This window comes from Salmo salar, chromosome ssa29, assembly GCF_905237065.1.
Source record: "Salmo salar chromosome ssa29, Ssal_v3.1, whole genome shotgun sequence".
NCBI classification, from domain to species: Eukaryota; Metazoa; Chordata; class Actinopteri; order Salmoniformes; family Salmonidae; genus Salmo; species Salmo salar.
Genome location: NC_059470.1, coordinates 23718075 through 23743157, shown reverse-complemented (window position 1 = coordinate 23743157; position 25083 = coordinate 23718075). Strand labels below are relative to the sequence as shown.

Below are 25083 nucleotides of genomic sequence, written 5' to 3'. Positions count from 1 at the left end.
CCTCCTGTCTTGCTCTCTCTTCACACTCTCCTCCCTGTCTCCCTCCTGTCTTGCTCTCTCCTCACACTCTTCTCACTGTCTCCCTCCTGTCTTGCTCTCTCCTCACACTCTTTTATCCTGCCCTCTCTCTCCCACACAGGGTCGTGGTTCGGACTTCCCTGGAAGGCGGAGGCCCCGCGGGGCCAACCTATCTGGGCGCGGGGGCCGCGGACGCTCTCGAGGACTCAAAGCCGACACCACCCTCGCCATGACCCCTGGGGTAGGAGCCCTCACCCCTTTATCCCCCTCCACTGCCTCCCTCCCTCCATCCCCTCCCTCTCTCTGTCCTCCTCCTCCTCTGCATACATTAATAAAACAATGGCCTAATGTGCTTAGCTTAGCCCAGAGAGTGCTCTCACATTAGCAAGAGGAACAGTACACTCAAGCACGGCATGAGGGTTGGTTGGTAGGGAGGGGGTGGTGGGGAGAGGAATGCTATTTTATACGTAGCGGTGGGCAGGGAACTAACATGTCCCCCCCCCACACACTAAAAACTGTGGGTGGTTGATGCAGAAAATGCGTTCAACGTGCATTTAAATACTATACATTGTGGGCACCGTTTAAGGTAGAAATGTCAATTCTGTATTGATTGTACGAGCTAGACAGTTGGATTAGATGTCAGCATGCTTGTTGACCAGAGCCGCTAGCGCTAGGCAGCCGGCCGCTAGGCAGCCTGCTTGTGGACCAGAGCCGCTAGCGCTAGGCAGCCGGCCGCTAGGCAGCCTGCTTGTGGACCAGAGCCGCTAGCGCTAGGCAGCCGGCCGCTAGGCAGCCTGCTTGTTGACCAGAGCCGCTAGCGCTAGGCAGCCGGCCGCTAGGCAGCCTGCTTGTTGACCAGAGCCGCTAGCGCTAGGCAGCCGGCCGCTAGGCAGCCTGCTTGTTGACCAGAGCCGCTAGCGCTAGGCAGCCGGCCGCTAGGCAGCCTGCTTGTTGACCAGAGCTGCTAGCGCTAGGCAGCCTGCATGTTGACACGCGTGTCGGCATGGTAATGCTGAGATGGGAAGCCTGCTGCCTGTTTGTCCCTGTGGATGACATAATAATATATTGACACACAGTCTGGAGGTGTGATAGCTGGTCACATGAGAACGTCTTCCATGTCCTAGACCTAGATCAGGCCTATTCCTGGGAGATATATGTTCTACCTCAATTGAAAAATACTTTACTGGGCCAAGCACAAATTTATTTTTTATCTCAACCTTTCCGATTTTAAATACAATCTTACCATCTGTTATAATTTGTTAATCAACTCCTTCCTGCTTGTGTGCCTGTGTCCGTGTGTGTGTCCGTACATGTCCGTGTGTGTCTCTTCAGGCCAGCTTTGTGGAGCAGCCGTACATGGTGAAAGAAGAGGAGGAGAATGCCATGCACAACACTGTGGTCATGTTCTCAACCTCAGACCACTTCACTCTCAGACAGGTCAGTACCAACACTGTGGTCATGTTCTCAACCTCAGACCACTTCACTCTGCCAGGTCAGTAACAACACTGTGGTCATGTTCTCAACCTCAGACCACTTCACTCTGACAGGTCAGTAACAACACTGTGGTCATGTTCTCAACCTCAGACCACTTCACTCTGACAGGTCAGTACCAACACTGTGGTCATGTTCTCAACCTCAGACCACTTCACTCTGACAGGTCAGTACCAACACTGTGGTCATGTTCTCAACCTCAGACCACTTCATTCTGACAGGTCAGTAACAACACTGTGGTCATGTTCTCAACCTCAGACCACTTCACTCTGACAGGTCAGTACCAACACTGTGGTCATGTTCTCAACTTCAGACCACTTCACTCTGACAGGTCAGTAACAACACTGTGGTCATGTTCTCAACCTCAGACCACTTCACTCTGACAGGTCAGTAACAACACTGTGGTCATGTTCTCAACCTCAGACCACTTCACTCTGACAGGTCAGTACCAACACTGTGGTCATGTTCTCAACCTCAGACCACTTCATTCTGACAGGTCAGTAACAACACTGTGGTCATGTTCTCAACCTCAGACCACTTCACTCTGACAGGTCAGTACCAACACTGTGGTCATGTTCTCAACTTCAGACCACTTCACTCTGACAGGTCAGTAACAACACTGTGGTCATGTTCTCAACCTCAGACCACTTCACTCTGACAGGTCAGCACCAACACTGTGGTCATGTTCTCAACTTCAGACCACTTCACTCTGACAGGTCAGTACCATCATACATCACTGAAACGATAGAGTATTGACACTTTGTGCCGTCAAAGTCCCGGCTTGTGTGTGTCTGTGTGTGTTGCTTAAAGCTGTGTATTTCAACTCCCCTCGTAGTCTCTCTACTGTCAAATCCTTCTTGTCTTCCTTAGAAAAGGCTCTGTATAGCAGTAGTGACTGGTGACTTTAATAAGGAGGACAATAGGACTCTTCCTCCCTGGTCAAGCCACGTCTGTTCTACAGGCCTAAAGCCTGTTAAGTGTCTCTCATAACCAAGTACTGTACTGTACATTAGGACTGTCCCAACTAAACAAATCTTTGTCAACCGAGAGTCGTCTTGTTTTGACCAATTGATTGGTCGTAATGTTTAACCTTATTTATTTATTTATTATTTATCCATATATCGACAGACACCCTGTGTTTGAATAAAATGAACTACATATGCACTGAGCTTGTCTGATGCTTTTAGCACACTGTCTGATTAAATAATTAAGACACACAAATGACTCAAGAAAGAGCCCGATGGTCACACTGTGTTGAAAGGAATGACAGCGAGTACCTGTGTGACTGGCGCACGTTGTCTCGCTGTCCTCCCTACTGCAGCGAAAATGCACCACAGCATAGCAAGTGTTTATTGCGCTGTTCGTGCTGAAGCTGCTACATCATTGCAACCATTTACTTTCTTTCTTGTTTCTGACTGAAAAGTTATCGAAATCTCTAATTTGTTTAGGAAAAACATTCCCTATTCGCTTAACCCTTGGTCTCTACGTGAAACATGTAAGCATCGCATGCATGTGACCAATAGGGCCTGAGCTATAGCCTATCATAATCACATCAATAAATTGGTTATAACAAACTCCCAACACAGTAACACGTGACAGAAAAGTGGATGCGGAGGACGTGAAAAAGAAACTGGAAATGGGTTACTGGTTGCTCAGCAGGGAAAGGGGAAGTCAGATCTGTGGAAGACATTTGACTTAGTTGTGGAAACTACTGGAAATCCAGAAAAAGAAGGGTATAGGAGCAATTGTTGAGTGAGTATTATGTGTGCCAAACAGTTGCTGTTAGATTACAATATAAAAAACATTTCTGACCATTTGGAACAGTATAAACAACACTAAATAAATTATTGCATTTCAAAGCATGAATGGCTCATATGCTATTTGATGGCATGAACAAATGAATGATTGATTGATACAGTAGCCTATATATTGAAATATGGGCCTAACTAAGTTACAGTTATTAAAACTAAACAGGATGTGCTCTTAAGCCTACAGCTCGATGGTGGTTACACAAGGCTACTATACAAAGCCTACTAATGAGAACGACATTACTTATTATAATGATGATCATAATAATAATTATAACAATAAGAAAAAGATCAAGATAAATGAGGGTATGGGAGCGAGAGCTAAATGCATATGTGTGACAAACCGGTGCAGTTAGATTACAATATTATTTTTCTGTCTGTTTGGAACAGTGTAAACAACACTAAATACATTATAATTAATACCAGTCTGTTCTAATGGAAAAAAATTGTAAAGCCTTTATTACAGCATAGCAAAGATTAAAAACAGCTGAATCTGTGAAATTGCTTTGTCCAACATTTTCCTGTTGCATGAGGCTTGGTGCTCACGGAATCAGTAGACTATTAAACAAACACTCAAACAAGCAACGTAAGCAAGATCTGTCTTATTTCTGTAGATATTTAAATATGGATGATTTATAAAGCCAGGCGTATTTAACAGTTACGCTATTCATTATAAGACTTAATTAAGTTGGGGTTTCCCCTCAATTTTCTTAGACAATTAGGCTTAAGCAAGGACTGTTTCTTCGTCTGTGTTGCTGCTGCCTCCGCCGCATTGTTCTCATTCCCAATATGCAGGTTAACTTTTCTATTATGCAGATAGCAACATAGGGAAAGGTGGCAATTCTACGGCGCACTGAAGATTGTTTCAGAACCACGAACAGTGACCGTATCCAATACGGGAAAAAGCGCATTTGTTATAAAATATTATATTTATTAGTGTTGCACCATAATATAACCATACACAATGTCAATATCAGATGTCTTGGTGATGAACTGTGCCTTCCTCATGGCCTCCGCAATGGATTAGTCCACTGAGACAGGCGTGAATCAGACACATGTCTTGTGAAAAATAAAATGTATTAATTGTGACTGCTCGACTAAAGAAATCTCTGTCGACCAACAGCCTCGACAATCGACCAAACAATCGACCAATCGACTAAATGGGGTCAGCCCTACTGTACATATTTGAATATGCTTGCTGGTGAAAGAATACTACAGCTATTAGAGATGATGAAACATTAAAAATGCATTTTGTATGATGATGCTATGATCGTCTCTTAGCCTTGTTGGACAGCCTGTTTATTAGTCTCTTCTTGGCCTTGTTGGACAGCCTGTTTATTAGTCTCTTCTTGGCCTTGTTGGACAGCCTGTTTATTAGTCTCTTCTTGGCCTTGTTGGACAGCCTGTTTACTAGTCTCTTGGCCTTGTTTTCTCTTCCAACTTTTTCCACTCATTTGTGTCTGGCCATTTTTGCAGCGCACGCACACACACCCACCCACACATGGACATGCTTGTGCGCACTCGCGCACACACACACCCCTAAGACACAGATTAATCCTGCTGTGAGGTAAGGCTCTTAAGAGATGCTGTGTCGTGGAAGACGAAAGTATCCCGAGTCACGCTGCTTGTTACTGCGTGAGCTGTATGTTTATGTATGTCGAGAAATGTAACTTTCTCTTGTTTTCTCTCCATTTTCTGTTTACCTGCTCTTTTCCCCATTACTTATGCACTCTCTCCATTTCCTTCCAAATCCTTTTCTCTCACTCCCCTGCTACCTCTCCTGACCCCCCCACCCTCTCCATCTTTCTCTCCCTACCTCTCCTGACCCCCCCCACCCTCTCCGTCTTTCTCTTCCTACCTCCTTCTTTCCCTCTCTGTCTACTTCCCTTTCTTTCTCTATTCTCCCTTCCTCCCCCTCTCTCCCTTATACAGGACATGTGTGTGGTGTGTGGGAGTTTTGGCCAGGGGTCAGAGGGCAGGCTGCTGGCCTGCTCCCAGTGTGGCCAGTGTTACCACCCCTTCTGTGTCAATATCAAGGTGAACCCTTCTCTTTCCTATACCAGACCTACAGTATCTCTCAAAAGATAATCCGCAACCAATGATGTGTGTGTATATATATATATATATAAAAACACTGTATTGTTTCTCCTATATGCATTTAGCATGACATGGGGCCCCTCCATTGATTTTGTTTTGTTTGAGGCACTCCAATGCAGTGGTGGAAAAAGTACCCAATTGTCATACTTCAGTAAAAGTAGAGATACCTTTTTAATAGAAAGTTACTCAAGTAAAAGTCAGCCAGTAAAATACTACTTGAGTAAAAGTCTAAAAGTATTTGGTTTAAATATACATAAGTATCAAAAGCAAATGTAATTGCTAAAATATACTTAAGTATCAAAAGCATAAGGAGGGGCACCCATTCAAACACTCAGACATTATTTACAAAGATGCATTTGTGAGTCCACCAGGCCAGAGGCAGTAGGGATGACCACGTATTTTCTCGATAAGTGAGTGAGTTCGACCATTTTCCTGTCCTGCTAAGCCATCATTCAAAATGTAACGAGTACTTTTTGTTGTCAGGGAAATTGTATGGAAGACAAAGTACAATATTTTCTTTAGGGATGTACTAAAGTCAAAGTTGCCAAAAAATATAAATCGTAAAGTACAGATACACAAAAAAACCGACTTAAGTAGTACTTTAAAGTACTTTACACCACTGCTCAGATGGCATAAGAACATGCCATAAGCCATGTCAAAATGTGTAGAATTGCAGGAAATTAGCTTTAAAACTAAAATGGTCTCTCAGCCCCATGGCAAAATGTGTAGAATTACAGGAAACTAGCTTTAAAACTATAAAATGTTCTCTCTGCCCCATGACAAAATGTGTGGAATTGCTGAAAATGTGCCTTTTAAACTGACATTTTTCTCTCAGCCCCATGACACAATGTCTAGAATTGCTGGAAACTAGCTTCAAAACTGAAAAGTCTTCTCTCCGCCCCATGGCAATATTTGTAAAATTGCAGGAAATTAGCTTTAAAACAGCAACATTTTGTGAATGTGGCTACATGTATGCATAGTTTGGTTGTAGGGTTGTCGCCAGGGGATTCCCTACAGATTGTATTAGGCTCTGTGCCAACCTCCCCAAGCAGCTTTGAGCCAAGGTGTCAAATAAATACTGGGATGATTAACAGGTTTCACTTTAAGCACCTTGTGCGGATTCTATTGATGGATTTATCGCCACGCCAAGACTTATCCGCGCAACACCACCCCCTCTGGCAGACAAATAAGGGCCTAAGACAGTTTCCTTTGATATAGTGTTAAGTTTTTTACAAATATCACCTCAAGCAGTCGCCACTCCAAGCCGGCTTGCCTACCATTGTCATATTCCATTCTAGTTGGAACAAAGCCTCTAAAATAAAATCAATAGTATGTATAGAAGTTTTACTTTTATGATAATCATATGCATTCTGCCCTTATGCCTATTCTGGCTCAGTGTATTCAGTGAATTGGCCCCTAAATATAGAATGTACCCACCCCCCTTTTTAATCTCTCCCCTGAAAAAAACAGCACTCACTCAATAATGGGAGCCTATCAGACACACATACACACACGCACAGGTTTTCTTCATCACGCCTGCCTCTGCCAGCCAATCGCACCCATCCCAGCTAACACAGTGATTAACCCGATTGACGTTAGCAGCACCGCGGCGCCCTGGCGGAAGCTAATGGACAGGAATGATGGAGACGGCATTATTGATGGCCCCCGGTAGCTAGCGAAACGGCTAATTGCCCTTGGTAGCCAAGTGCGCTCAGCAGCACTTAGTGTGACTGTACATTTCACTCACAGCTATACACATTGGCTGCTTGGTTGTAATTTTTCTTTATTTTTATTACAAGGCTAGTAAAAGAGAGATGTACCTGTTATTGACAACATGGTGAGAATAAGTCTCTTTTTTGGAATCCGTTTCGGTCTGCCGGATCCAATGGAATCGGTGGCCTACTGGCACAAAGTGGTGTTAGCCCGTGATACATTTAGGAGTAATTGGGTAATGATATTAGGTAACTCTTTACCATGCAATCTCTAAATACCTCACCCAGATTTGAGTACTGAAATAAAAAAAAAACATTTTTAAAGGAGATAATCTGGGTGGCTAAACTATGCAAGTGGAAATCCACTTGTTATGTCCACTTGTTATGGTATTTGTTGTCTGGCTTTTCAGCACATAATGGGTGAGGGAGGACGGTCTTTCTCTCAATTGGTTTGATCCTCCCTCCCCATCCATGGTTTATTGGCTAATAAATACCGGTGCATCCCTTTAACAAATAGCTCAGCAATGACCTTTAACCTGGAAGATGTGCTGCTGGGAACTAGAGATTTGATTATTCCCCTACTATGTAAATGTAGAACATACAGCCATTAGTCAATATGCTCCATTGAAATGGACCTTAAAGGAGATTCCTATCCCTGCTCTGCCCCTTTAACACCTCTCTAACCTTTGCCCCCTGTGCCACCAGATCACCCGGGTGGTGCTGAGTAAAGGCTGGCGGTGTCTGGAGTGCACGGTGTGCGAGGCATGTGGCCAGGCCAGCGACCCAGGCCGCCTGCTTCTGTGTGACAACTGTGACATCAGCTACCACACCTACTGCCTGGACCCGCCCCTGCAGACGGTGCCCAAGGGCAGCTGGAAGTGCAAGTGGTGTGTATATGTCGTGACTGCTGCCAATCACAGAGCACAGCACAGCCAATCAAAGCATCAGAGCTTGTCTGGCTGCACCAATGATGCTGTCAAATGTTTTTAGAATGAAGATGATATGTGTTTGTTTGTCTCTATTCTTTCCCTTAGTATCTCATCTGTTATCTCACCATCTCTATAATGTCTCTTCTCATCCATGCGTCTCGCTCTCTGCGTCTCTCTCGCTCTCTCTGCGTCTCTCTCGCTCTCTCTGCGTCTCTCTCGCTCTCTCTGCGTCTCTCTCGCTCTCTCTGCGTCTCTCTCGCTCTCTCTGCGTCTCTCTCGCTCTCTCTGCGTCTCTCTCGCTCTCTCTGCGTCTCTCTCGCTCTCTCTTATGGTAATTTGGTAAAAAGCCAATTTGACATCTTTTCAGTACTTTGTTTTCACTGAGGAAATGTACGAGTCTACTGTTAATGATAATGCAGAGGCTTTTCCCAAGGTTGCTGTTGACGCATATCCCACGGTAGTTATTTGGGTCAAATTTGTCTCCACTTTTGTGGATTGGGGTGATCAGTCCTTAGTTCCAAATATTGGGGAAGATGCCAGAGCGAAGGATGTTTAAGTATAGCGAATTGTAATTTGTTGTATGTATATTTTATCATTTCATTTAGGATACCATCAACCCCACAGACCTTTTTGGGTTGGAGCGTTTGTATTTTGTCCTGTAGTTCATTCAATGTAATTGGAGAATCCAGTGGGTTCTGGTAGTCTTTAATAGTTTATTATAAGATTTGTATTTGATCATGTATATGTTTTTGGTGTTTGTTCTTTGTTATAGAGCCCAAAAGATTAGAGAAGTGGTTTATCCATCGTCATTTTGGATAGATAACTCTTCGTGTTGTTTCTTTAGAGTTTTCCAATTTTCCCAGAAGTGGCTAGATTATATGGATTCTTCAATTATATTGAGCTGATTTCTGATGTGCTGTTCCTTCTTTTTCCGTAGTGTATTTCTGTATTGTTTTAGCGATTCACCATAGTGAAGGCGTAGGCTTAAGTTTTCTGGGTCTCAATGTTTTTGGTTGTTGGATATGTTTCTCAATTTCTTTCTTAGGTTTTTGCATTCTTCATCAAACCATTTGTCATTGTTTTTAGGTTGTCTGCTAGAAATGTTTAGATTTGATAGGTAAGATGATGGGTCAAATATACTGTTTAGGTTGTCAACTGACAAGTTTACACATTCATTATTACAGTGAAACATTTTGTCCAGGAAGTTGTCTAAAAGGGATTGACTTTGTTGTTGCCTAATAGTTTTTTGGCAAGTTTCCACACTACTTTCCTTCCATCTATAGCATGTCTTAATATGATTCAGTTCCTTTGGCTATAATTCCTCGTGATTGAGCATAGCTCTGTTCAAGTAGAGTGTTATTTTGCTGTGATCTGATAGGGGTGTCAGTGGGCTGACTGTGAACGCTCTGAGAGACTCTGGGTTGAGGTCAGTGATAAAGTAGTATACAGTACTACTGCCAAGAGATGAGCTATAGGTGTACCTACTATAGGAGCCCACTCTAAGCCTGCCATTGACTATGTACATACCCAGCATCCGACAGGGTTACAAGAGTTGTGATGCGTTTTTGTTGGTTATGTTGTTGTAGTTGTCTATGGAGGCATATGGGGGAGGGAATGATGTCACCTCCAGGTACAGTTGAAGTTGGAAGTTTACATGCACCTTATCCAAATACATTTAAACTCAGTTTTTCACAATCCTTGACATTTAATTCTAGTAAAAATCCCCTGTCTTAGGTCAGTTAGGATCAACACTTTATTTTAAGAATGTGAAATGTCAGAATAATAGTTGAGAGCATGATTTATTTCAGCTTTTATTTATTTCATCACATTCCCAGAGGGTCAGAAGTTTACATACACTCAATTAGTATTTGGTAGCATTGCCTTTAAATTGTTTAACTTAGGTCAAACGTTTCGGGTAGCCTTCCACAAGCTTCCCACAATAAATTGGGTGAATTTTGGCCCATTCTTTCTGACAGAGCTGGTGTAACTGAGCCAGGTTTGTAGGCCTCCTTGCTCGCACATGCTTTTTCAGTTCTGCCCACATATTTGCTATAGAATTGAGGTCAGGGCTTTGTGATGGCCAATCCAATACCTTGACTTTGTTGTCCTTAAGCCATTTTGCCACAACTTTGGAAGTATGCTTGGGGTCATTGTCCATTTGGAAGACCTATTTGCGACCAAGCTTTAACTTCCTGACTGATGTCTTGAGATGTTGCTTCAATATATCCACCTAATTTTCTTTCCTCATGATGCAATCTATTATGTGAAGTGCACCAGTCCCTCCTGCAGCAAAGCACCCCCACAACATGATGCTGCCAACCCTGTGCCTCACGGTTGGGATGGTGTTCTTCGGCTTGCAAGCCTCCCCCTTTTTCCTCCAAGCATAATGATAGCCATTATGGCCAAACAGTTCTATTTTTGTTTCATCAAACCAGAGGACATTTCTCCAAAAAGTGCGATCTTTGTCTCCGTGTGCAGTTGCAAACCGTAGTCTGGCTTTTTTATGGCGGTTTTGGAGCAGTGGCTTCTTTCTGGCTGAGCGGCCTTTCAGGTTATATCGATATAGGACTCTTTCTACTGTGGATATAGATACTTTGTACCTGTTTCCTCCAGCATCTTCACAAGGTCCTTTGCTGTTGTTCTGGGATTGATTTGCACATTTCGCACCAAAGTACGTTCATCTCTAGGAGACAATGTGTCTCCTTCCTGAGCGGTATGACGGCTCTGCGGTCCCATGGTGTTTATACTTGCGTACTATTGTTTGTAAAGATGTTCGTGGTACCTTCAGGCGTTCGGAAATTGCTCCCAAGGATGAACCAGACTTGTGGAGGTTTAAAAAAAATATTCTGAGGTCTTGGCTGATTTCTTTTGATTTCCCCATGATGTCAAGCAAAGAGGCACTGAGTTTGAATGTAGGCCTTGAAATGCATCCACAGGTACACCTCCAAATGATGTCAATTAGCCTATCAGAAGCTTCTAAAGCCATGACATCATTTTCTGGAATTTTCCAAGCTGTTTAAAGGCAGTCAACTTAGTGTATGTAAACTTCTGACCCACTGAAATTGTGATACAGTGAATTACAAGTGAAATAATCTTTCTGTAAACAATTGTTGGAATAATTACTTGTCATACATGAAGTAGATGTCCTAACCGACTTGCCAAAACTATAGTTTGCTAACAAGAAATTTGTGGAGTGTTTGAAAAACGAGTTTCAATGACTCCAACCTAAGTGTATGTAAGCTTCCCACTTCAGCTGTAGGTGTCAGGGTGTCAGGTGTGCTGAGGGTGTCAGGTTCTTGTCCAGTTCTGGCATTTAGGTCGCAACAGACTAGTACATGTCCCTGGGCCTGGAAATTGTTGATCTCCCCCTCTAAGATGGAGACCTTGTCATCGTTAAAGTATGTGGATTCTATTGGGGGGGATATAGGCAGCACACGTGAGGACATTTTTCTCTGATTTAATTTTCTTATTCATTTCTAGGCAGATGTAAAATGTTCCTTTATTGACTAATTAATAGTGGGTTAGGTCTGCTCTTTACCAAGTTAGTATACCAACTATGTCTCTTCCCTGTTTCACACCTGGTAGTTTGGTGGATGGGACTACCTGCTCTCTGTAAACTAGAGGGCAAGTCTCCTTTATACCATGTTTCTTGTAGGTTGACAATGTCTGTATTTCCAATTTCTTTGATGAAATCTGGGTTCCTGCTCTTTAGGCCAAAGGCAGATGACCTCAGACCTTGTATATTCCAGGATGAGATCATAAAAGCTTTGTGTTCCATAGTGTCTAGTGGTGTTTTTGTGTGGTTTAGGCCTGGACCATCACAGTAGGTGTGAGCATAGCATCTGATATGTACATCTTAGGTCGCAGGATGGGGCTTGGGCAGATGTAATAGTGGGCTTGGGCCTGTTGCGCTGCTCACGGCCTGGGCATATGCCCTGCTGTCATGTTGAGGTCCGTGCCGCAGTGGCGGGGGGCATGGGGTGGGCAGAAGGGACATAGATCTGATATGGGTTGGCCTTTATAGTGTGTGGCCAGGGTTTGCTTGGGGTGGTGGTATCTGGTTGGAGTGTGGTTGGTGATGCTGTGGTCTGGGTGTAGGTCCTCTTTGTGTGTTCTCTCGATGCAGGTCCTTCAGGAGGGGTCTTGCAGGTCTGGGAGGGTGTCCGTTGCTCCTGTGTGAGGTTCTTCGGCTACGGTTGAGGGTGACGTCCTTCAGGTTCCTGGCAAAAGTTGGGATTGGTGCCTTGTAGAGGTGGACCTGGTCGTAAAGGCTGTTCAAGTTGAGGGTGGAGTGGTGGGCCAGGTAGACATTTCGGTTTTGAGGCACAGTCTCGCAAAATGCTTTCATTCACCCGCTGTATGGTGGCAGGGTGTAAGTATTTTCGTGGTAGCAGGGTAGAGATGACCACTTGTGCATTGGGGAAAGTGGAAGAAGCTTTTTCAATCACTCCCTTGTGCTGTGGCCGCCCTTTCCTGCTGGTCCCTCAGGTCATTTGTGCCCATGTGAATTGTGATGTGGCTGGGGACCCTAGTCTGTCCTCTGACAACAGCTCCAGGGCATGCCTAGTGTTTGGGCACCAGAGTTTAGCCACTTTGTCTCTCTCTCTCTCTCTCTCTCTCTCTCTCTCTCTCTCTCTCTCTCTCTCTGCGTCTCGCTCTCTCTCTGCGTCTCGCTCTCTCTCTGCGTCTCGCTCTCATATATTCTCGCCAACTATCTACACTCCCACCACTGAACATCAACATTATTTTCTCTCTTTCCCCCCTCTCTCTGTCACACGTTGTTGATCTGTAGCAGAGCTTTAGCAGCTGTTTTCAGCCGTGATAGGGAGGGATTTCCCCCATATTAGGCGTAACATCAGTCCCTAATCCCCAGTCAAACAACACTCTGTTGACACTGCAGCGAGACTCATTCATTCAGGACTTTGCTTGGAGCCCCGCCAGTGACATATATTTATTTTTAGGGCAGCTCTTTTCAAGGTGGATGATCCATACACACACACACACACACACACACACACACACACACACACACATACATACACTTAAGAAATGTGTGTGTTTGGTATATATCAGATAGCATAACTGTAGTGGGTTATTTTGGAGTTTAGTAGGTTTGTGTGTATATTTACCCTCAGGTTTGCTTGGATGAAAAGTATTTACACTACCTTCAGAAAGTATTGACTAATTCCACACTTTGTTACAGCCTGAATTCTAAATTGATTATTTTCTCACCCATCTAAACACAATTCCTCATAATGACAAAGTGAAAACATGTTTTTAGAAATGTTCGCACATTTATTGAAAATTAAAGACAGAAATATATATTCACATCCCTTTATGACACTCCAAATTGAGCTCAGGTACATCCAATTTCTTTTGATCATCCTTGAGATGTCACTACAATTTGACCTGTGCCCAATTTAATTGTTTGGACATGATTTAGAAAGAAACTCACCTGTCTATATAAGGTCACGCAGTTGACAGTGCATGTCAGAGCAGAAACTATACCATTGAAGTCCAAGGACCTGTCTGTAGATCTTCGAGCTAGAATTGTGATGAGGCATACACGGTGCATTCAGAAAGTATTCAGACTTCTTTACTTTTTCCACATTTTATGTTACAGCCTTATTCTAAAATGGATTAAGTCGTTTTTTCCCCTCATCAATCTACATACAATACCCCATAATGACAAAGCAAAAACTGTTTTAAAATGTTTTGCTAACTTATTTCAAAAAAACTGACAATGACATTTACATAAGTATTCGGACACTTTACTCAGTACTTTGTTGAAACACCTTTGGCAGCGATTACAGCTTCGAGTCTTCTTGGGTATGACGCTACAAGCTTGGCACACCTGTATTTGGGGAGTTTCTCCCATTCTTCTCTGCAGATCCTCTCAAGCTCTGTCAGGTTTGTATGGGGAACATCGCTGCAGAGCTATTTTCAGGTCTCTCCAGAGATGTTTGATTGGGTTCATGTCCGGGCTCTGGCTGGGCCACTCAAGGACATGGAGACTTGTCCCGAAGCCACTCTTGCGTTGTCATGTTGGTAGTTGAACCTTTGCCCCAGTCTAAGGTCCTGAGTGCTTTGGAGCAGGATTTCATCAAGGATCTCTCTGTACTTTGCTCCGTTCATCTTTCCCTCAATCCTGACTAGTCTCCCAGTCCCTGCTGCTAAATTACATCCCCACAGCATGATGCTGCCACCACCATGCTTCACCGTAAGGATGGTGCCAGGCTTCCTCCAGATGTGACGCTTGGCATTCAGGCCAATAAGTTCAATCTTGGTTTTATCAGACCAGAGAATCTTGTTTCTCATAGTCTTGAGTCTTTTAGGTGCCTTTTGGCAAGCTCCAAGCGGGCTGTCATGTGCCTTTTACTGAGGAGTGGCTTCCGTCTGGCCACTCTACCATAAAGGCCTGATTGGTGGAGTGCTGCGGAGATGGTTATCCTTCTGGAAGGTCCTCCCATCTCCACAGAGGAACTCTGGAGCTCTGTCAGAATGACCATCGGGTTTTTGGCCCTTCTTCCCCAATGGTTCAATTTGCTCTTGGAAGACTTTTGGTGGTTCCAAACTTCTTCCATTTAAGAATGATGGAGGCCACTGTGTTCTTGGGGACCTACAATGTTGTAGACCTTATATAGATGGGTGTGTGTCTTTCCCTATCATGTCCAATCAGTTGAATTTACAACAGGTAGACTCCAATCAAGTTGTAGAAACCAAGGGTGATCAATGGAAACAATGCACCGGAGCTCAATTTCGAGTCTCATAGCAAAGGGTCTGAATACTTATGTAAATAACATTTGCAAACATTTCTAAAAACCTGTTTGTCACTTTGTCATGGGTTATTGTGTGTCGATTGAGGATTAAAAAAAAAATCCATTTTAGAATAAGGCAGTAACGTAACAAAATGTGGAAAAGATCTGAATAGGACCCTGAATACTTTCCAAATGCATTGGATCTGGGGAAGTGCTTTCAAGAATTTATAGTGAAACATTCCAAGAACACAGTGGTCTTCATCATTGGGAAATTGAAAAAATATGGAACTACCCAGACTCTGCCTAGAGCTGGCCGTCCGACCAAACTGAGCAACCGGGCAAGAAGGACCTTGTTCAGGGAGAGGTGACCAAGAACCCAATGACCACTCTGACAGAACTACAGAATTCCTTGGCTGAGTTAGTCTACAGAACTTCAATCTGGGCTTTATTGGAGAGTGGCCAGATGGAAGCCACTCCTGAGAAATTGGCTGAATGCAGCATTCCTGGAATTTGCACTGAAAGAATAAGGAAAGCTTTTCTCTGGTTTGAGACCAGAATGTAACTCTTTGGCCTGAATTCAAAACGCTATGTCTGGAGAGAACCAGGCACAGCTCATCACCTGTCTAACGCCATTCCTACCGGGAAGCATGGTGGTTGCAGCATCAGGATATGGGGATGCTTTTCAGCAGCAGGGACTGGGAGACCTGTAAGTATAGAGGGAACAATGAATGGAGCCAAATACAGGCAAATTCTTAATGAGATCTTGCTTCAGAGTGCAAACGACCTTAGACTGGGGCAAAGATTTATGTTTCAACTAGAGGTCGACCGATTAATCGGAATGGCCGATTTAATTAAGGCCGATTTCACGTTTTCGTAACAATCGTAATCGGCATTTTTGGACACCGATTATGGCTGATTACATTGCACTCCACGTGGAGACTGCGTGGCAGGCTGACTACCTGTTACACGAGTGCAGCAAGGAGCCAAGATAAGTTTAATGCTAGCTACCAAGTTATCTTAGAAAAAACAATCAATCTTAACATAATCACTAGTTAACTACACATGGTTGATGATATTACTAGTTTATCTAGTGTCATGATGTTGGCCTGTTGGTGAGGTTTATGACCCGCATAAATACCTTTCCCTCTTTCCTCTCTCTCTACTCTACAGAGTGACTCTTGGAAAGCCCTTTGTTAGCATAGAGAGAGAGTCTGGTAACATCAAAAGGTGGGGAACGGAATCATATTTTGGTAATCCAACCAGTTGAAAATATCCATTGATACTTAAAGAATATGATTGTCAGAACAGTTGTCGTCTGAGACATTATTACTGATGATAGGATAACATAAACTGTATCTTGGAAAGTCTACACATTCTAGTAGACATGGAATTCTTGTGCAATTTGAAATGTTTAAATATGAAACTATTTGTGAAAAGATGAAATGTAATTTTAGCTTCTAAATGAGAGAATTGTTTTCATAGAGTAAAAACTCAGTGGCCCCGCCCATGTGAACAGACATTGGTTGTAAACTATGAAACATGCCCTTCTCTTCCCTACTACATAAGCCCCTTTATGTAGTAGTACCTTTGCTGTTCTTTGTCAGAATGCACTCCCAGGACTTCTACTTCAACAACAAATGTTGTTTTGGTTCCAAATAATCCATAGTTATATCCAAATACCGCCGTTTTGTTCACGCGTTCAGGTAACTATCCAAATGGTGACGCGCGAGCGGATTTCGTGACAAAATTTCATTACCGTACTTAGAAGCATGTCAAACGCTGTTTAAAATAAATTTTTATGCTACTTTTCTCGTAAAATAGCGATAATATTCCAACCGGGCAACGTTGTCTTCATTCAAAGGCTGAAAGAAAAAAATTGAGAAGTCTCGTGAACGCGCATCTCAGTCTCACTGTCCCCAGGCTGACCACTCACAAACTCTGCTGCTGTTCTTTGCCCAGAGACAGCAGACACCCCATTCCACTTTCTGGCGGCTTTAGAGAGCCAATGGAAGCCTTAGAAAGTGTCACGTTACAGCACAGATGCTGTATTTTCGATAGAGATGCAACAGAAGGAGAACAAATTGTCAGACAGGGCACTTCCTGTATGGAATCTTATACTCAGACACCATTCAAACAGTTTTAGAAACTTTAGTGTTTTCTATCCAAATCTAGTAATTATATGCATATTCTAGTTTCTGGGCAGGAGTAGTAACCAGATTAAATCGGGTATGTTTTTTTATCTGGCCGTGAAAATACTGCCCCCTATACCACAACAGGTTAAAAGGGCTAATATGAAACTACAGAACTAAGCCAACTTCAGCGTGAGCTCAAAGTATGGCAACTTGGTATGAACTTTGAACTCTTATTCACTAAAGAAGTCATACCTCCTAGCCGTTGAGTTAGCAGCAGCTGTAAACCTGGGCTAGGAAAGGACAGACAAAGTGTCTGGTAGAACAGATATTCTTCAGAGGACAGGAAGATCTCTGTTGAGCAACACGGCCTTCCATCTACAACCAACCTATTGAAGCACAGCTCAGAGTAAATATTTCTTGCATTTTACTTTTCCAAATGGGTGGTTATTTAGAATGCATAAGATTCTATATTTACGATAGCATAGCTTTACAAGGTCTGATCAGAGACCAAATCCTTTGTTCCTCAGTCTTCCCGCGCTTTCATTCAAACCCCAACCCCCTTTCTTTGTGTAACCAGCCGTCATATCTGTTCCATCTGCCAGGGAAGTTTTCTTTTATGACATAATTAGTAATTGATCTATGACCCATCCTGTGTACATGTAATTCTGTGTGATTGTTTAGGTATTTAGTAAATAAATAATTAAACCAAATTTGGTATTGCTGATTCAACTTGTTAGCCAGGGTTCGTGAAGATAACCAAGAGTTTACGACATTCAGATGAGACTGAATAAGGTGACGATTAATAATTGACTGCTATTGATGTAAAAGATTACCAGGTCTTTAAGAGTTTATTCGGAAGATCACAGCTCTATAAACATTATTTTGTGGTGCCCCGACTTTCTAGTTAATTACATTTACATAATTAGTTTAATCAGGTAATAATAATTACAGAGAAATGTTTTTAAAGAATAGCATATCATATCACTTAATCCGGCATAGCAAAGACACGACACTAGCTTGTCCTGCGTTGCATATAATCGATGCTGTGCCTGTGAATTTACCATCGGTTCATAGCCTACTTCGCCAAACGGATGATTTAACAAGCGCATTCGCGAAAAAAGCACTGTCGTTGCACCAATGTGTACATAACCATAAACATCAATGCCTTTCTTAAAATCAATACACAAGTATATATTTTTAAACCTGCATATATATATATATATATATATATATATATATATATATATATATATATATATATATATATATATTAGTATTTTGCAGTATTTTGCAGGAATGCTGCATTATATATTATAATATATATATATATAATATATTATAATATATAATGCAGCATTCCTGCAAAATACTAATTATATATATATATATATATATATATATAATTAGTATTTTACAGTATTTTGCAGGAATGCTGCATTATATATAAAAAAATCGTCCGATTAATCGTTAACGGCATTTTTGGACCACCAATAATCGGCATCGGCATTGAAAAATCATAATCGGTCAACCTCTAGTTTCAACAGGACAATGACCCCAAGCATACAGCCAAAGCAACGCTGAAATGGCTTCAGAAAAAGAATGCCCAAGTCCCATTTGAAAATCTGTGGTAAGACTTGAAGATTGCTATTCACCGCCACTCCCCATCGAACTTAACAGCACATGAGAAAATCTGCAAAGAAGAATGGGACAAAATCCCCCAATCCAAATTTGCAAAGCTGATACAAACATACCCAAGACGACTCAAATCTGTAATCGCCACCAAAGGTGCTTCTACAAAGGATTGACTCGGGTGTGAATACTTATGTTAATGAGGTATTTCATTTTCAATACATTTGCAAACATTTCTAAAAACATGTCTTCACTTTATCATTATTGGGTATTGTACTGTATGTAGATGGGTGAGGAAAAACATCTATTCAACCCATTTTGAATTCAGCCTGTCACAACAAAATGTGGAATAAGTCAAGGGGTGTGAATACTTTCTAAAGGCACGGTATGTGTGTGATACAAGTGCATTATCTTTGGACTCTCTCTGTGTTGGGAGGTATGCTAGATATGCTGGAGTCGCTGCGATTGTATGTGTGTTTCACCCCTACTTAACATCGCCCACTCATGCCACCCTCTCTCTCACCTGCCATAGGTGTGTCTCCTGTACCCAGTGCGGTGCCACCTCCCCCGGCATGAGGTGTGACTGGCAGAACAACTACACCCAATGTGGCCCCTGTGCCAGCCTGGCATCATGCCCGATGTGCATGCGCAGCTACCGTGAGGACGAGCTCATCGTGCAGTGCCGCCAGTGTGACAGGTGAGCAGCGTTCTCTTTTTGCCAGACCATGCGCCACCTGAGAATGATTGGGTGACACTAGGACCTGGCAACACTGTGTAGATATGGCATGTTGGCAGCCAGCGTCCAGTTTGACAAAGGCAACAGTCCAAAGATCTACTACAGTGTCATTTACTCATCGTAAGGCTTGATGGGACAGAACGTATCGTTGCTGTAGCAAACGGGTTAATGCATATCGGAGTCTGTGTGAGTGCGTGCGTAGCTAAGTGCTTGTTTATGTGTCTGTGCACCTGTCTCTCTGTGTATTTACACTTGTATATGTTCATATTGCATGACATATACACTACCGGTCAAAGTTTTTAGAACACCTACTCTTTCAAGGGATTTTATTTATTTTTACTATTTCTACATTGTAGAATAATAGTGAAGACATCAAAACTATGAAATAACACACATAAAATCATGTAGTAACCAAAAAAGTGTTTAAAAAAATGCTTTTGCAAAGTATTGACTCGGGTGTGAATACTCTTAGTACCAGTGAATAGTTTGGACACCTATTCATTCAAGGGTTTTTCTTTATTTGTACTATTGTCAACATTGTAAAATAATAGTGAAGACATCAAAACTAACACATGGAAAACATAACACATGGAATCATGTAGTAATGAAAAAAGTGTTAAATCAAAATACATTTTATATTTGAGATTCTTCAAAGTAGTCACCTTTTGCCTTGATGACAGCTTTGCACACGCTTGGCATTCTCTCAACCAGCTTCACCTGGAATGCTTTTCCAACTGTATTAATGGAGTTCCCACATATGCTGAGCACTTGTTGGCTGCTTTAACTTCACTCTGTGGTCCGACTCATCCCAAACCATCTCAATTGGGTTGAGGTCGGGGGATTGTGGAGGCCAGGTCATCTGATGCAGCACTCCATCACTCTCCTTCTTGGTCAAATAGCTCTTACACAGCCTGGAGGAATGTTGGGTCATTGTCCTGTTGAAAAACAAATGATAGTCCCACTAAGCCCAAACAGATGGGATGGTGTATCGCTGCAGAATGCTGTGGTAGCGATGCTGGTTAAGTGTGCCTTGAATTCTAAATAAATCACAGACAGTGTCACCAACAAAGCACCCCCACACCATAACACTTCCTCCTCCATAGTTTACGATGGGGAATACACATGCAGAGATCATCCGTTCACCCACACCGCGTCTCACAAAGACACGGAGGTTGGATACAAAAATCTACAATTTAGACTCCAGACCAAAGGACAAATTTCCACCGGTCTAATATCCATTGCTCGTGTTTCTTGGCCCAAGCAAGTCTCTTCTCCTTATTCGTGTCCTTTAGTAGTGGTTTCTTTGCAGCAATTAGACCATGAAGGCCTGATTCACTCGGTCTCCTTTGAACAGTTGATGTTGAGATCTGTCTGTTACTTGAACTCTGAAGCATTTATTTGGGCTGCAATTTCTGAGGGTGGTAACTAATGAACTTATCCTCTGCAGCAGAAGTAACTCTGGGTCTTCCATTCCTGTGGCGGTTCTCATGAGAGCCAGTTTCATCATAGCGCTTGATGGTTTTTGCCACTGCATTTGAAGAAACTTTCAAAGTTCTTGAAATGTTCTATATTGACTGACCATCATGTCTTAAAGTAATGATGGACTGTCATTTATTTTTCCTTATTTGAGCTGTTCTTGACATAATATGGACTTGGTCTTTAACCAAATACGGCTGTCTCCTGTATACCCCCCCTACATTGTCACAACACAACTGATTGGCTCAAATGCATTAACCTCACTAGGGTAGGGGACAGCATTTGGAATTTTGGATGAAAAGCATGCCCAAAGTAAACTGCCTGCTACTCAGGTCCAGAAGCTAAGATATGCATATAATTTGTAGAAAACTCGCTAGAGTTTCCAAAACTGTTAAAATAATGTCTGTGAGTATAACAGAACTGATATGGCAGACGAAAACCTGAGGGAAATCCATCCAGGAAGTGCTATAATTTTGAAATGCCTGTTTTTCCATTGAAAGCCTATACACCATACAAATACTAATGACCCAGTTCACGATCCCTATGGCTTCCACTACATGTGGCCAGTCTTCAGACATTGTTTCAGGCTTTTACTCTGAAAAATGAGGGAGAAACACCACTTTCAATGAGAAGACAGTGGACATTTCCAGACATGAGTCCTGTACCTTTCTTGTTTTTCCTTTTCTATTGACGATGCTATTGTCCAGTTGAAATATGATAGATTATTTATGACAAAAACAACCTGAGAATTGATTACAAACATCGTTTGTGACTTTTATGGTACTTTTTAGATTTTTCGTCTGTCTGTTGTGACCGCGCTTTGTTCCAATGGATTACTGAACAAAACGCACCAACAAAACTGAGGTTTTTGAGTATAAAGAGGGACTTTATCGAACAAAACAAACATTTATTGTGTAACTGGGATTGCAATCATGAAGATCATCAAAGGTAAGTGATACATTTTATCGCCATTTCTGACTTTTGTTACTCGTCTTCTTGGCTGCTAACTGTTTGTAATGATTTGGCTGCTGGGCGCTGTTCTCAGATAATCGCATGGTTTGCTTTCACCGTAAAGCCTTTTTGAAATCTGACACAGCGGTTGGATTAACAAGAAGTGTATCTTTAAGCTGGTGTATAACATTTGTATCTTATGTATGTTTATTATGAGAATTTCTGTTTTGTTGAGTTTCACGCTCTACAATTTCACCGGATGTTGTTTGAGACAGTGGATTACTGAACAAAACAGAGGTTTTTGGATATAAAGAGGGACTTTATCGAACAAAAATAACATTTATTGGGTAACTGGGAGTCTTGTGAGTGTAACCATATGAAGATCATCAAAGGTAAGTGATTAATTTTAACGCTATTTGTTACTCCTCTACTTGGCTGGTTACTGTTTGTAATGATTTGTCTGCTGGGTGCTGTTTTCAGATAATCGCATGGTTTGCTTTCGCCGTAAAGTATTTTTGAAATCTGACACCGTGGTTGGATTAACAAGAAGTTAATCTTTAAACCGATGTTTAACACTTGTTTCATTCATTTTTATAATGAGTATCTCTGTTTTTGAATTTGGCGCTCTGCAATTTCACTGGATGTTGGCCAGGTGGGACGGTAGCGTCCCACACCCCTTAGAGAGGTTAAGGAAAGAAATTCTACAAATTAAGGCGGCACACCTGTTCATTGAAATGCATTCCAGGTGACAACCTCATGAAGCTGGTTAAGAGAATGCCAAGAGTGTGCAAAGCTGTCAAGGCAAAGGGTGGCTATTTGAAGAATCTCAAATATAAATTTTTGGTTACTACATGATTCCATATGTGTTATTTCCTAGTTTTGATGTCTTTACTATTATTCTACAATGAAGAAATAGTACAAATAAATAAAAACCCTTGAATGAGTAGGTGTGTCCAAACCTTTGACCGGTAGTGTACATAGACATTCAATTGCACGTACAAAGTGCATATGTAAATGTATCTAATCGTCTTCTCCTTCCCGTGTCAGGTGGATCCACGCCTGCTGCCAGGGCCTGGACAGAGATGAGGAGGTGGAGAATGCAGCGGATGATGGCTTTGACTGCACCATGTGTAGAATGCACGCTCTGCCTTCACAGGGTAAGACTCCAGACCTAGCCCACACACGGTGAATGCTATGTGTATGATTGAGGCCAATACCGTACAATAGGTGTATGGTGATAGCTATATAAAGTGTGCACTAGTCGGCTGCTGTTAATTTGATGAAGATTTGGTGGAAAGTAGCTGTAAATACATCCCTTTGCATCATGACAAGTTGTAGTAACTAGAGCTGCGTTGGAATACTCATACTAACCGCACAAACCATACTATTTGTGATGTAAATTGAGTAGTATGCTTATTGGTCATAGTATGGATATAGTTAGTATACCAAAAGTTCCTGGATGTCGTACTACATTTGCCAAAAAACAAAGTATACAAGCAGTGGACACTATTTCCGCTCATAATGCAATTCTGCTGAGAATGGGCGTGGCTTCGCAACATTTTCAGATTTGAAGAAAATGGCGTTAAATATGCTGCTGAAGTCTAACGAGAGAGGAAACAAATTCATTGCTTTAACTCGACTATTCCCAAACTGGGGTACGCGCAATGCTGTCGGGGGTATGCCAAATAAAAATGTGATTCACATTTTCAAACAGTCCATTTAGATTTTCCAACAGCTATACATCTGGGTGATGTTTTTTTTCTGCCTGAGTAGCCTCGTTTCACTGCCATGAATAAAATTCAACCATCTAGTGTTCAGCAAAATAACACAATGTCAAATACAGGTAGCCTAGTCAAATAATTAACATCCAATCACATTAACCGTTACTCTCTCGCGGGAAACCTTCACTCTTGCGCAGACATTTAGAAACAAAACATGCCCATTTGAAACATAAGCCACGGTGGTTTTTTGAGTGAGAATTAAGATTACTTTTTAATAGTAAAACTGTATAAAAGCAACAGAAACCATTAATAAGAAGGGGCTAGAATTGTCTTATATGGTGAGCTACCGAGTGGCTAGGGCAGGCAAGCTCCATACTATTTGTGGAGGACTTAATTCTTCTTGCTTCCGCGGATATGGCTGGGACAATGCTGGGGGAAAAGGCCCAAAATACTACAGACAATGCCTTCATCAAACAACACTTTCACGACGCATCAGTGAAATGGCAGGAGATGGTTTGAAACAATTACTGATTTGCATAAAAGGCCGTGAATTCTGTGCGTTACAGCTGGATGAGTCAACAGACGTGGAGGGCCTGACACAGTTCCTGGTATATGTCCGTTACGTTTATGGGGGGTCAATTAAGGAAGACATCCTCTTCTGGAAACCAGGACAACATGAGAGGATATTTTTTAAGTACTGGACATCATTGTGACATTAAATAGACTTTGGTGGTCAAGATGTGTTGGTTTCAGTACTGATGGCACAAAAGCTATGCCAGGGAGACATAGTAGAGTGGTAACGTGCGTGCAAGCAGTTGCTCCCGATGCCACTTGGGTACACTGCAGCATCCACCGAGAGGCTCTTGCTGCCAAGGGAATGCCTGATAGCTTGAAAGACGTTTTGGACCCTACAGTGAAAATGGTTAACTTTGTTCGTGTATTTTCTGCATTATGCAATGATATGGGCAGCGACCATGTAACACTTTTACAATATACAGAAGTGCGCTGGTTATCAAGGGGCAAAGTATTGACACGTTTTTTTTTTTAAATTGAGAGACGAGCTTCAAGTTTTCTTTACTGGCCATCATTTTTATTTGTCTGACCGCTTTCTTGATGACAAGTTTCTCACACGACTGCCTATTTGGGAGATGTTTTTTCTCGCCTGAATGATCTGAATCTAGGATTACAGGGACTCTCTGCAACTATATTCAATGTGCGGGACAAAATTCAGGCTATGATTAAGAAGTTGGAGCTCTTCTCTGTCTGAATTAACAAGGACAACACACAGGTCTTTCCATCGTTGTATGATTTTTTTGTGTGCAAATGAACTCAAGCTTACGGACAATGTCAAATGTGATATAGCGAAGCACCTGAGTTAGCTGGGTGTGCAATTATGCAGGTACGGCCGACACAAACAACTGGACTCGTTATCCCTTTCATGCCCTGTCTCCAGTCTACTTACCGATATCTGAACAAGAGAGCCTCATCGAAATTGCAACAAACGGTTCTGTGAAAATGTAATTTAATCAGAAGCCACTGCCAGATTTCTGGATTTGGCTGCGCTCAGAGTTTCTTGCCTTGGCAAATCGCTCCGTTAAGACACTGATGCCCTTTGCAACCATGTA

General features: G+C 42.3%; 1 protein-coding gene across 1 annotated transcript in view; it reads left to right on the top strand.

Moving 5' to 3' along the window:
- The window catches only part of LOC106590429 (histone-lysine N-methyltransferase 2C), a 235249-nt gene that overhangs the window by 134692 nt on the left and 75474 nt on the right, over positions 1-25083 (top strand). Inside the window, exons 15-20 of the mRNA XM_014181457.2 lie at positions 140-259; positions 1351-1455; positions 5250-5354; positions 7832-8013; positions 19107-19271; positions 22785-22894. Coding sequence (XP_014036932.2) covers positions 140-259; positions 1351-1455; positions 5250-5354; positions 7832-8013; positions 19107-19271; positions 22785-22894 — 787 coding nt within the window. The remainder of the gene's footprint in view (positions 1-139; positions 260-1350; positions 1456-5249; positions 5355-7831; positions 8014-19106; positions 19272-22784; positions 22895-25083) is intronic.